Raw genomic sequence first — 13,481 nt, forward strand, 5'->3', positions numbered from 1 at the left:
CAATAAATAATGTATTATAAAAAATGTGTTAATAAAAACTATAGGTGAAATAGAAAAAAAACAGGTGCAGAGGGATAGGTGGCTGGTCACGGATGGCCGCGCGCGCTACGGGGCCGCTGCACATCAAAGCCTTATTATCCGTTTCGACGCACAGGAGCATTGGTTTGATATCCCATCAGCTATAATGCGAAGGTTTAAGCCTGAATAAGGTCACGCTTCCAATATGTACCTTGAATTAATATTCACTCCACCTGTTTTAGCATTCAAAGATAATACTAACAGATTAATTTAAATTAACGTTTATATTTTTTCTTATTTTATTCTTCTATATTTAAAGCAGTTGTGCCCCAGCGGTAGAGGGCTAAGACTTGCGATCGAAGTTCGCGGGTTTGATTTCCGGGATACAGTCTTAAATATAATTCACACTTTGTGCATTCATTACATATAATTGACACTGCTAATAAACGAACTTTCAGAGGTCTTCAACCAATATGTTTTACCATTAATTACTTACGGCACTAAAACGTGGTTTCTCACTTCGAACCTCATTTCCTAGCTTATGATCGCTCAACTTTGAAAAAGGCTATGATTAAGACTTCTTCTAAATCGAATCAGGAATAAGAAAATCTGTAGATGGACGGAAGTAATATAGTTTAGCAGATTGTTAAGTTGAAGTAACAGTAGACAGGCCTCGAAGGATCTATGACTGATGGGGCCTGAAGTTAAGGCACTCCAGAGTAGAGACTACAGAACTGCAAGCGCAACGTAAGAGGACATACGACCTTGTTAAGATTGGATTACGATGCTGGATGAAGCCTGCTTCCAGCCGGTATAGTGTTAGACCTCCTATGGCAGAAATGTTCATTTCAAATAAACAGTCATTAGTATGGCTAATAAATCAGCCAAAAAAATTCTAGAAATGCAAATTTGTGTAGAATTTTAACACACTGTTTGCACTTAAAATTTTATGTTAATTATATTGTTAATGACTTTTGTTGCTGACAATTTGTTTTTAATATTATTTAATTAGCTTAACGTAAATGAACTTCAATTAAAAATGCAAATTCTTGTAAATCTAAAGAGTGTTTTGAGTATAAAAATTTACATGTAATCTACATACAACGTTGTTAAATTAAAATAGTTGTGCAATGTTACAAACAAGAGTTTCATTAGAAAATTAATGTTATTTCCTCCTCGCAATAACGACACCTCTTTAATCTATTGTCACTAACAAAAAAAAATAGTTTTACATAAAGTAAAAAATGCTATTGACACATCCAAAAATATCTGAGAAAACTTACAATCCGTATGAAATAGATGTGAATTGAAGAATGAATAAGTGTAAAAAAGTTTCTAAAACCGGAAATAAACGTGGATGAATCGTATTTAATCATTTATAATTAATTTAGTAATAATGTTACACTTCATTATAAATCCACACAACATTATAAGAATGTAAAATATAAAGTCTGCAACAACAGCACAGAAATATAATTGGCTGTCCCGATTTCGTATAAAATGAATGGAATAGAAAAGTTTTTAAATTTAACAGAGAGGTGTCTAATACGAAAAAAAATAATTACAAAACGTATATAAATAAATATGTAGCTAATAATGTAAAATAATAGTAATATTACAGACAAACTAAAAGGAAAACTCAAACAGGGGTCTTAATATCTCGGGGTAAGTCCAGTCTTAAATTGTCCTTCCTGAATACTCATGAGGAACGGTGTCAGTTGCTGGGCTGCCAGATTCAGTCTTCTACCGCTGGGTAAACTAAGACTAGCGATAGCAAGCCGCGGGTTTGATGTCCGGGATACAATCTATATAAATCACACTTTATGCATTAATTATATAAGATTGCCACTGTTTGACTTCTTATGTTGCACACAAAATACTGGCGTTCTTGAAGAAAGGAGGAGCTAAAAGCGATTCGATACAAATAATTAGATTTTTTAAATCGGCTTAAACATCTGATGCCTCTTTTTAATCATATTTTATTTGTCATAAATATCACAGTAACCGTGTCCGACAAATTCCAATATAATAATAAATAAGTTTATGAAATGGGTGCCAAGGGCTTTCATTTCACCTGTCTTTAATCATTATTTTACCTTCAATACACTTGTTTTGATTTACGCAGTTGTAGCTTCATTACAATTCTAATGAGAGAAAAGGACATAAAAGTGTCGCCTCGAGCAAATCCACCGCATAACTCTCTGTTATAAGGTAAAAGTGTTACGAGGGTCATTAACCTACTGCACTGAGTTTATATTTTTACTTCATATCGTATGAATGCTTATATTGTTTAATTATTAAAATATGTATTAACGATTTCATGTACAGAATATTATGAATATAAATCGCATTTTAGACAATACCAAAGGTGTTATGAATGTATTGTAGTGAAAAAAATACAATGTTGAAAAAAATACAATTGTCGATGGCCGAATGTTGACCTGTGGCGATCAGAAAGGTGTTGTATATTATGAGCTGTTATAACATGCTTATTTTATTACCCGTTGGCTACAAATTGATTTATCTGTGCCATGCATTACTGGAAAGTTAGTCAGAATGCTTAAAAAAAATTCTATTTACGCCCCGACTCATCGCGAAAAATTCCCGTAAAGTTATTATTTTTCATCCGCTGTGTTCGCTAGACATTTCTCTTTAAGAGACAACCATACATCATGATTTCACTTAGGTCTTCGAACTTGAATCACCTCAAAAGACAACATTTCATTCAGAAATGAATGCTACTACTAATAAAATATAATATACGAAAAAGTAACCAATAATTAAATGTTCTTCGATTAATATTTACTCATTTTGTCACGAGAAATAAGTTTTAGTCTAAAGAAACTAACCAAATTAATTCGTAATCCATCACACTGACTGGATTAAATTGAATAAATATAGCATAGTATTAAGTTATAAGTTATTTACCCAAACTGTAAGCAATAATACAATAAAAGAATAAAAATGTCTATACTGTAATAATTATCAGAGATTTAAAAGTGAGATCAATAATGCTTGTTTATCATTAGTTGTTATTAGGTGGAGAATCAATGGTGGCTAAAATATGTTCAGAAAGCGATTAGAAATCAGCGTTATAGAAAACGTGTATCTGACGGCTCTCTAATGTGTACAGATTTTAACGTAGCATTTTAAGTTCACATTCGCTAACCTATAAATTTATTATTTCACTCCATTGTTAAGAGAACATCCTGCGTGGTTTCAATAAGATGGTGCCACACCTCACACGGTTAAAGAAACTGTGGCGCTTTTTCGTGATACAAATCACCTATACCCGATACCCTGAAAAATTTTGGTGATATCCCCTAGCCACCCAGATCTTTGAAATCCAAATTCTGTCTCTGAACGCCCTGATGGTGTGACCTGAACTGAAAACCAATTTATTTACTAATATTTCGTTACCACTCTCATGGCGACCCAATATTCATTTTGCTTTTAGACATAAACTTTGTGTTCTCAATTCATAAATTCTTTACTTCTATTTTTAACTTATTTCTAACTATAATTCTTCATTCTCAATATTTTATTGTTTTTTTTATTTCCACCTATTAAAAATGCATTACATAAAGAAACGGATCGTAACCGATGGAGTTACCTGATTGACGGAGTCCTAAGAGACTATCATCAGTGAGAGTAACAACCAGATTTAACATATTCTAGCATCTAGTCATTTTCAAGACAAGTATATTTAAAATATATGTCCTGTAAAGTATGAAAACTTCCATACTTTGCGAGTGTCATTTTTTAACGACAAGGATTTTTTTTAATAAAATCCACGTCGAACTTATCAAGCCCGCGGCATTTGTAAAGTATGGCGCTGGCAAGTTTTCTCTTTAATTAATATTTACGCGCAGCACTCCATGCCGCCTGAGCCTACGCTCAATGACTCTATTGAATATCTCGAGCAGTTCAGTAAGTCATAAGAGTTTATCCCGAGTCAGACGCTACAACTTTTAATATCTACTTGAGATTACATTTTATTTTATTCATTTTGGGTCGCCAACAAAATTTACAATGTTACATGCAAATACACAACACATAAAAATATAGGACAATAGTAAATTCAAAAACCGGCAATCACAACATGACAAAGTAATAAAAAGACCGATATATAGCAGCAGTAGGTCAGTAGGTCCTTTCCTTACTTAGGATGGACTTCCGCAACATAACGCCTTAATCCATTGGATATACAACATGGCAAGTACAAAATAATTGGAGGAAAAAAGTAAATTTAATAATTTAAGAACTTAAGTAAATACTGTTGTTCAAGAATTTATTATTAATTTATTTACACACGTTATTTAAAGAGTTAGAGTTATAATTTATCATCACTATGATTTTATATTTAGTGATACGTTTATAGTACTTAATTACATTGTATCTTTAATAAAAAATATAAAAATGAATCGCCACATGTGTTTCTCAGCGCAAACTCGAGAATGTCTCGATCATTTCGGCAACTTTTTCTTTTAACATTTTCGGAAGGTTCTTTATGAAGAGGAAAAATGAAAAAATTGCGAGGTATAATAGGAACAACACGTTTCATCTCCCATTCAAACCATAGAATAAATGAAAAGAGCTTTTTTTGCGTGTCTTAAACTATTACAATGTGAATATAATATTAGATTTACTTAATATTCTTGGTTTATTATTAAAACATTAAATTTTCATATATAAAAACGAATGTGTGTCCGTCAGTCTGCCTGAACTGGATAGATTTAAAAACCATACATCCAATCGCCGTGAAAAATTGATAAATTTTTACCTACATCCGGGAAGGTTTTGAAAAAATATTTTTGTTTCGATAACTTTGAGGTATCGAAATTGCCTTTTTTTGTTTAAAATTTTAACGAGATGCATAACACAGCAATGCGTGAACACGTATCCTAGTAAATAACTCATAAAGTATTTATGAGTAAAGTCAATTGTTGTTCCAAGATTTTCATAACAAACAATATGTATCTGCTGCAATAGAAACTGTATGTAATCGCGAAATTGCTAACACACGAATCCAGACCTTGAGCGAAGAGAGAATAATCGACTTGTTGACATGCAACTAGTTTTTAAGAGCGCCAATGCAACAGACACACTACAAGTACCGCCGCCACAACAGGACACCGCGTTCACTTATTTCGCCACAAAATGCCAATCAAAACGCCTCGCAACTGTCGAAACCCTTTATGATATTTTTTTCGCGGGTACTACCATACTTGGGTTTGTTAATACAAGAATTACGTTAAACCATTCTCTATGAAAAATATATGGTTACATCACAGACGTTTCATTTCAGTTATGACAATGAATCTCTCTACCCCCAAACATATAACTGACCATACGATACATGCTTCGCATTGGCTTATATAAATAGTTTTCAAAGAAATATAAAATATACATACATAAGTGTATTTCATACAATGCCTTACCCTTATACCTTGCTTTTCATACAATGTACTAAATCAGAAGTTATATCGGGAACTGTTTATGTATAACATTAACTTGTTCCACAAGGCAGCGGTGCAGCAGTACTAGATCTGTGCGCGCTCTGACATCAACAATTTACGAGTATTACAAACGAAATGCACTGCTTCTGATTCAGAGCACTTCTAAGATTCGTCGGTTCTCTAAATAGATACTCAACGAAATTTATCAAAACTTAATATGTCTGTACAAATAATATGTATACGTACTTATCTGTTATAAATATATCTATAGTTATAATGCATTAAGAATACTGTGCCTAATATTAGTCCAAAAATCTTAATAAAGTTATATTATAGTGTAAATTTATAATTATGAAGTTTAGTAAAATGATGTTGTTTTGAAACTTTAAATGATAAAAAAATAAAGTGACTGGACAAACTGCATAATCACGTGATAGTTAGTATCGTCCAGTACATAACAGTGGGTCGCTACTACGGTATTGTTTATTCATCTATACATATTATTACAGACAGGATTATTCACAGTAACTACTTGTCATGAGAAAATAGTCACATCATAAGAAAAATGCCACGGGCGCACGCGGGTTCAAATGTTTAATACACATCAAATTACAACTATGACCGAATCTCTCTGCGATAGGCTCTTGCTTAGCTAATTCGTTGTACATTCGCCTAAGCTACCTAATAGCTTAGCGGCCTCCTAATCCAATGAAATAACTTATAATTATTTATTTACGAATAATTGATACGTGAAGTACATTTATGTAAACATGTAAGTCTGATATTCGGTTCTACCGCGAAGATATCTGTCTCCAAATGATAAAGTGAAATAATACATAATAAATAATGTATCAAGTATCATTTGTATGAATATTGTTGTGCTACCGGCAAGCTATTTAAAGTACCATTATTCTTTGAATTGAAATACTAACTGGTTTCGAGTGACAATCCAAGCCGAAGTCTTGGCCACTGAACGTCCACCTAAGCTCTATGATCCGATGATATGAATATATAAAAAGTTACGGCTCATGTCGGTGCTCCTATCACCTAGGTTAGTTTTTTTATAATCACGCCATTCAAACCTCTATCTTTTATATTAAGTTGTAAGTTAACCTTGGAATAAATTCTATAATTACATTTGGTGTATAATTTGTTACATCTAGGTGTCGCTTCTTCTTAACATATACGTAGACTATGTTCAATATGTACATGTATCTAACTGACTTATGATGCTTATCCCAGACCTTATAATTTACTCCCCCAAGGTTGCTTACCTTAGTCCACCTAAAACCCGCTTAAAATGTAAATGCAATGGGCAAATCGTTTTTAAACACAACATAAAATGAACGCAATACTTTCGGGTTACCATTAGCCTTTAGATCTGATTTATAGCTATAAGCAAATTATTACTTTGTCTTATATAGCGACAGTATTCCTCAGGGCCTTAAGGTGAGTGGTGACTTACAGCATTGGAACGTGGTCCCTTGTTTTGGACCCCATTAGGAAGCACACAATAGCTTAAAGAGCCATGAAAAAGGTAATGCTTGGAATCAGAAATAAAGAGATCCAAATAAACGAAGGTAGCTAACATAGTCCAGCGAATTGGCGAGTTGAAGTGAGCAAGACACATAACTCGCAGATCAGATACCCGGGCATTCACCATTCCAGCAGTGACCGTCCGACTACTAAAATGGTGATGGTAATGTATTAATATGGCCACAGTTTAATAAACTACACAAATGTTGTTTACAGTTAAACTTTTTTTATATTTATATAAACAAGATCCAGAAACCATGGTAACGAGATTAAGGCGTTCATTCCAAGAATTTTGAAACACTTCCTAATACCGTTTTAAACTAGTGTTTTAATTAAATTTTCGAAACAATAACAATGCTAATAATAACGCGATAGTAACACAGAATTAACATCGCTTTTTGTCATGTGGGGAAATTAGACTTGAGAAAGAGTACTATAATTTGTCTACTACATCCTTGGATTAGTCTAATAATGGTTTAGTAATCACTTGGAGTATATGATATAATATTAATTGCGAATATATTAACTCTTACGGTCTTCTTTTAATATCTGTTGTGAAAAGTACGGAAAGGTTTTCGCAATAAGTGCCAGTTGCGTTAACTGCAGACGAATTACTTTAATTACCTCTTTAGTAACCAAATGCAGTTTCCTGTAAAAGCTATCTGCAAGCACAGAATATATATACTAATTTTGCATCAATTTTATTACATTATCGTTATTTACTTATACCTTAAGCATTTAGGTTTTTTCTTTATTTAATAATCCACGCCATTTTTTCTACTGTCAACATACCTTCGATAGCTCAGTTGGTAGAGCGGTGGACTGTAGAGAGATATACATTGACATCCATAGGTCGCTGGTTCAAATCCGGCTCGAAGGAGATTATTTTTATTTATTTTAACTTTGTAAACTAACAGTTTACATTTATACCTAATGACTTTTATACTAAAAATATACGAACCCGAGTCTTTTCTATTTTTACTGATTGTCTCTACATGAAATTCACCACAACCACAAACCATTTCAAAAATAACAGTATAATATATATATAGTGACTCCTTGAACTAACGCAGTTATTTTCTATAATGTATAGAACGCTATATTTATTTCGAGGTTCAATAACCTAAGTATACTTCAATAAGTATACTGCATATATTTTGCAGCATCTTCTAATGATAAATATAGCAAAAAAAATATTTTTGTTAACTTATTTTCTATTATAAATTAGGTTAACTTACAAAAATAAGCAAATCATTTCTTGTTTTTAAAAATATCTTGCATGCTGCATATTGAGCATTCAGAGAAAACTCTGTGTGTGAAAGAGTTTACACATGAAGACCAATGTTTACGAAACTCCAGAATTTTGGTTTTTTAAAAAATACCTATATGAGCTTTGTCGCCTAAATATAACATTTTAGATGAAATTCCAAAATAAAACCTAAATTTCCTAGTTTAAGAATATTTTGCTCTCACAAAAAGTTTACTATCTAAACTACTGAATCAAATGTATTCTTTTTAAATATCTATTTTATCTATTTTGTTAGTATTTCCATGTTATATGCAAACAGACCTCAACTCTCACATTTTCAGTTTATTTCCAAATTGCTTGTAATATATTCCAGATCTAAGTGCTAAATTTTGTACATTTATTACTTGCTGTTTTTAACAAAAGACATGCTCCCTTGATGTTGCAGCTGTAAAGTATTGGGAATAAACATTTAAACAAAGCCCATTGTAAGTCATAAGCCTCTCCCAAAGACATGAAGGTGTATCCCACCTTAATCGCCACATTTGGCAGATGAGTTGGCGATCGCAGTGTGATGGTATTACAGAAAGTAAGTACACAAAGGATGCTGCTGTCCATCCTTTGGAAACTTGTTTGTGTGCAATATCAAACCCTGAAATTAATGTCAATCCCAGTCATCTACCCACTGCTCGAGATTTAAACTTATTTCCTAATAAACAAAAATCATTAGCTCTGCAAGAATAACCTCACTCAGGATGCAAAAGCCTGGTAACCATTTATTTCTTTCAAGTGTCATCATTCATGTGTTAACAAGTGCAATCGTCTTTTTTTAATCCTTCAGATTCTACCTAAAGTATTCTTAGTTATCTTTATATTGTACCACAGTATAGAATCATAGCCTGGCTTGCAGTTTTCTAGTTACTTAGCTATCTTTATATAAATATATTGTGCCAAACATGGTTACAATATTTTACCTATACTTATTTCTGCCATAAATAACTCATAGATTACTTTAATAATAGATGTTGTGGTCTGTTTTAAATATTAAAAAAAATTGTAAGTTTTAGGTAATACTGAAATAAATTATTAATTAATTACTTCTGTAAAAGAAAACCTGCAGCAGGGGTATTATGAAAAAAGTCACCCCGATGCAACTGTCAATGGAAGATGCCTAGGTTTATTTTTATTTTATTGCTACTGCAACACATCTTTCAACCTTAGAGTAATTCATTTACAAGACAATTGACCAGGCCTGTGAATTAAATAACATTGTAATAGCCTGAACTTCTCTCAAGCCGAATCTATCCATTTATGTATCTCTTTAAATGTGTTATTACTTTCATTTACTAGTCTTTGTTATTCCCATTTTATAATCTATTAACACACTGAAAACTTAGCCAGAATCTAGTAAGGTATTTGCTATTCAATCAATTACTTTGTCAAAGAAAACACTGTAAAAATATTTTTAACTTTTTTAATAGGGATAATTTATATAATGTGCAAGGGATAGTCCCAAGATTTCATCTCTAGTGACAAATGGATTTAACCATTCGTAAATGGAGAATCACATTTTATCACCTGCTCAATAAATACAGTCAACAGTAAGCATAATTCTTAAACAATTTTAATCTGTAAATGATATTTAGTCATTTTACAACTCTGGATATTAACTGACAAAGTTTCAAAACTAAAAAGTATGTCGAAGGACTCCAAATAAGAGGCCTTCGGGCGGGCGGCGTGTCCAAGCGCTCCGAGGAGCCAAATTGGCTGTTCCGCAACACCACCGGATCTGCGGAACGCTTGAAGACACTTACGCAACGCTATAATCCTATAGGACACTAGAACACCGTCCTCGAGCACGTAACGACCTACCACGTCAATCCGGTCTAGCGACAATGCGTTCATTGGCGACACATCACTCGGATTCTAGCGAATTCTAGCGACAATGGCAATGCTTCCATTGGAGACACTGAACTGATTCTCACTATGTACAAGACATCCCAATACTCGTGAACTCCACACGTCGCATTGTCTGATGGCGCCGATCAGTCACACGGCATGCACAACACCAACAATGAGAATACAATACGGGCGGAACATACGTCAAACACGTGGCGAATCACTATGTACATGGCATTAGTCCTCTGCCATGTTATGATCCCATGTGTGCCGCGCGGGCACTCGAGGCGGCAGAGGCGGGCGGGGCGGGCAACAGTCCGTGGGCTCGACGCCGCCGTCAGTCACTCGCGGCGCGAACGGTCAGTATGTACAGTGTACAGGATACAGGGCACGTTTCACTGCGCCGCCGGGTGGCGGGGGCGGCGGCGGCGCGGCTAGGACGAGGAGCCGGCGCCAAAGAGACCGGCACTGAAGGCGGGCGCCGCGGCAGCCGCCGCTGCGGGCGCGCCCGCGCCTCGCGGCTTTGGCATGGGCGGCTGCAGGTACTCGTGCCGCGCAAGCCCGAACACGTCGATGCGCTCCTCTTTACGGTACGCGAGACACGCACGTATAAAACTCTGAAATTACAAACATAATGAGTAAACCACTACTACATATTACTTATTAAGAACTACTTATTAAGAACCTGTAATCAATAACTGTAAGGTGGCATTATGTAAAATTAATATTAGAGAAGGCCTTAATGTATAGAGGATTGTGTCCAGCAGTGGATGACCTACAGCTGAAATACCAAAAACAAGCCAATTGCAATGCAAATTTAGAAATGACAATAATCTGAGATTTTTAACAAAGCAAATTACTTTGTTTAGTGTTCAATTAATTTTGAAGAAGCTAAATCCTAACTGTAGCAAAGATCAAGTATATAAGCTAACATCATTCACTTTTGAATGTAAGATTCGTGCTGACTAAAAATGCCCAATTTTTCAATTTTCAAGTAACAATTCTAAAGTATATTTTGATAATTCATAGTCAATTCTTACCTTAGCCTCATTACTGACTGTGGGTTTGTTGGCAAACTGAACTTCAGTTGCTTTTAAAATAGTATTTTCTTCTAGTATAGTTGCTTGACTTTGATTGTGACCAAATGGCTTCTTACCATAAAGGCACTGATAGAAGATCACACCAACACTCCACACATCCACCTTACTACTGATCTTTGGTGGGTTCTTACCTACTACAAAACACTCAGGTGGCAAGTACCTATTAAAAAAGAAATAAATTCTATAGTAATTGTTCAAAATTCAATAGCGACCATTATTAATTAACAAATTGTAATACACATTTACCAATAAGTGCCGGCGCCTTGACTGGTGAGATCCATGCCATGGTCGGGATTATAGTTTTCCTCATCCATCACTTTGGACAAACCAAAATCAGTAATTTTTATCTCACCACAAACATTGCCTTCTGTCAGTAAGATGTTTCCTGGTTTTAGATCGTAATGAATCACTGGCGGCTTTATCTCATTTAAATACTTTAATGCTGACACAACTTGCATCACAATAGAACGCGCCTCTCGTTCAGGGATAGTCTTATGCTGCAAATGTAAAATAATCTTTAGCATGTAAACAATAATTAAAGACAGTGTTTAACAGCAAATCTTACTGCCACTTACCTGTTTAAGATAAAAGTCGAGATCGTGACCATTACAATATTCAAGAACTGTGCAAAAAGAGTTGCCATCAATTTCAAACACATCATATAATTTAACAATTCTTGGATGATCTAGAGCTTTGTGTATATTATATTCCCGTAGTGCATGTCTGCAACAAAAGCAGTGAATGTAAACATAGTAAATAAACAAATGAAACAAAAAATGGAAGAATGAAATAATTACAATGATTAAACATTATGACGAATCAAAATCATTTGTACTAATATAATGATTTACATAAGATTTTATCAATACCAATTACTCTCAACAAGGTAATTCTGAAGATCCAAGACATAGAGAAATAAAATAGAAGAACAATTCTGTGCAAGTGGGACTCATACACAGACTCACTTGATATAGTTGGCCTTCTTGTCTTCCTTCCAGTCTTTATTGAGCTGGTGAACTTTGCAGGCCGTGTAACGCTGCTCTCTTAAATCAAATGCTTTATGCACTTCACTGAATCCACCTTTTCCAAGCAGCATCAACAGCAGATACCTGTAAAACCAACAGTGCACTTTATTGAAAGAGCTCTGCTATTGCTAATTATAAAATGAAACCAGAGCTGTTTTTGTAGTCTCTAAATATAAAATGAATTCAAATTATTAATTATAAAAATCATCATGTCAACCGATAGACGCCAACTGCAAAGCATAAGCATTCCTAAAGGTCGCCTCATTAATCTTGTATTGCCCGCCGAACTTAACAACGGGACCCGCCCATTTCCAGTCCAGACAAGTAATTCTTCGGGGTACCTTGGTGACTGGTTCTTCCGCAAATCTCCTCATATCAGTTTCGATCTCGAAGCGAATATCCGAGCATCTCTCTCTTTATTACTTTTGATACAACTTTGAATAAAAAATTACTACTTATAGTTTATTTACAACTTTACCTCTCAGAAAGAACAGGGTGTTGGGAAAATCTACTTTGATCTTCATTATGTATCCGTTTCAACTCTCTTATATGAAGATTTCTTTCCCGTTCCAACTTTTCCATCTCTAGTTGCAAATCAGCATCTTCTTTTTTTAGTGCACTCTGCCTTAGCTGTAAAAAACAACAATTTATTAAATCTTTAATAATAACATACAAACTGTTTACGTCAGATGTTAATTATTAATGCCTGAATTAAATTAATTCTTCGAAAGAAAAAACCCTCTACATTTACCACTAAAAATATTATTTATTGCTACTGACTACTACAAACAAATACATAATAATACCGAGTCTACTATTAAAATGTAGGTTTCTTAATCCCGCGATAAGGGTATTTAAGGCAATTATTATTTCTCAATGCTTTAAAAAATTTGTGCCTATTTACAAAGTGCTCAAAAAATAAACAGGTGCAAAACACATACTTTAAGAATCTCATCAGCTTCATAGTATTCCTGCCACGTCATACTGGGTAGAGGGTCGGGTTTCAAAAAAGTAGGTGCATCTGTTCCATTATGAAGCGGCTGTGGCTGGGGTGTTGTAGGAGCCGACACGCTAGAGGTACGCTTGCCTCGACCACCGCCACCTTCATTATTTGACGGCCTCTTCTTTAAAAGTAGTTTTTTTTGTCGATCAATTTCCTCTTTCTCTGCCGTAATTTCTTCCTGCCTCCTACACGAAG

The 13,481-nt window shown here is 34.4% G+C and overlaps 1 protein-coding gene and 1 non-coding gene across 8 annotated transcripts in view; one reads left to right on the plus strand and one right to left on the minus strand.

Moving 5' to 3' along the window:
• Window positions 1–7,804: 7,804 nt before the first annotated feature.
• On the plus strand, window positions 7,805–7,893 carry TRNAY-GUA (transfer RNA tyrosine (anticodon GUA)). Its single transcript is given in 2 exon segments — window positions 7,805–7,841; window positions 7,858–7,893. It is a non-coding gene; the product is annotated as a tRNA-Tyr (tRNA).
• A 1,850-nt stretch (window positions 7,894–9,743) lies between these two features.
• The window catches only part of Tlk (Tousled-like kinase), a 29,327-nt gene continuing 25,589 nt past the window's right edge, over window positions 9,744–13,481 (minus strand). For all 7 annotated transcript variants that reach the window (XM_068773253.1, XM_068773252.1, XM_068773255.1 and 4 more), the window contains 7 exons: window positions 13,225–13,471; window positions 12,762–12,913; window positions 12,224–12,367; window positions 11,834–11,981; window positions 11,505–11,755; window positions 11,199–11,418; window positions 9,744–10,775 (listed from right to left, as the gene is read on the minus strand). In XM_068773253.1, coding sequence (XP_068629354.1) covers window positions 10,593–10,775; window positions 11,199–11,418; window positions 11,505–11,755; window positions 11,834–11,981; window positions 12,224–12,367; window positions 12,762–12,913; window positions 13,225–13,471 — 1,345 coding nt within the window. In that variant the 3' untranslated portion in view covers window positions 9,744–10,592. The remainder of the gene's footprint in view (window positions 10,776–11,198; window positions 11,419–11,504; window positions 11,756–11,833; window positions 11,982–12,223; window positions 12,368–12,761; window positions 12,914–13,224; window positions 13,472–13,481) is intronic.

The sequence above is a fragment of the Battus philenor genome, unplaced genomic scaffold, assembly GCF_028537555.1.
Source record: "Battus philenor isolate CCGP_79_NKW_IND1 unplaced genomic scaffold, ilBatPhil1.0.hap1 SCAF_6, whole genome shotgun sequence".
In the NCBI taxonomy this organism is placed as follows: Eukaryota; Metazoa; Arthropoda; class Insecta; order Lepidoptera; family Papilionidae; genus Battus; species Battus philenor.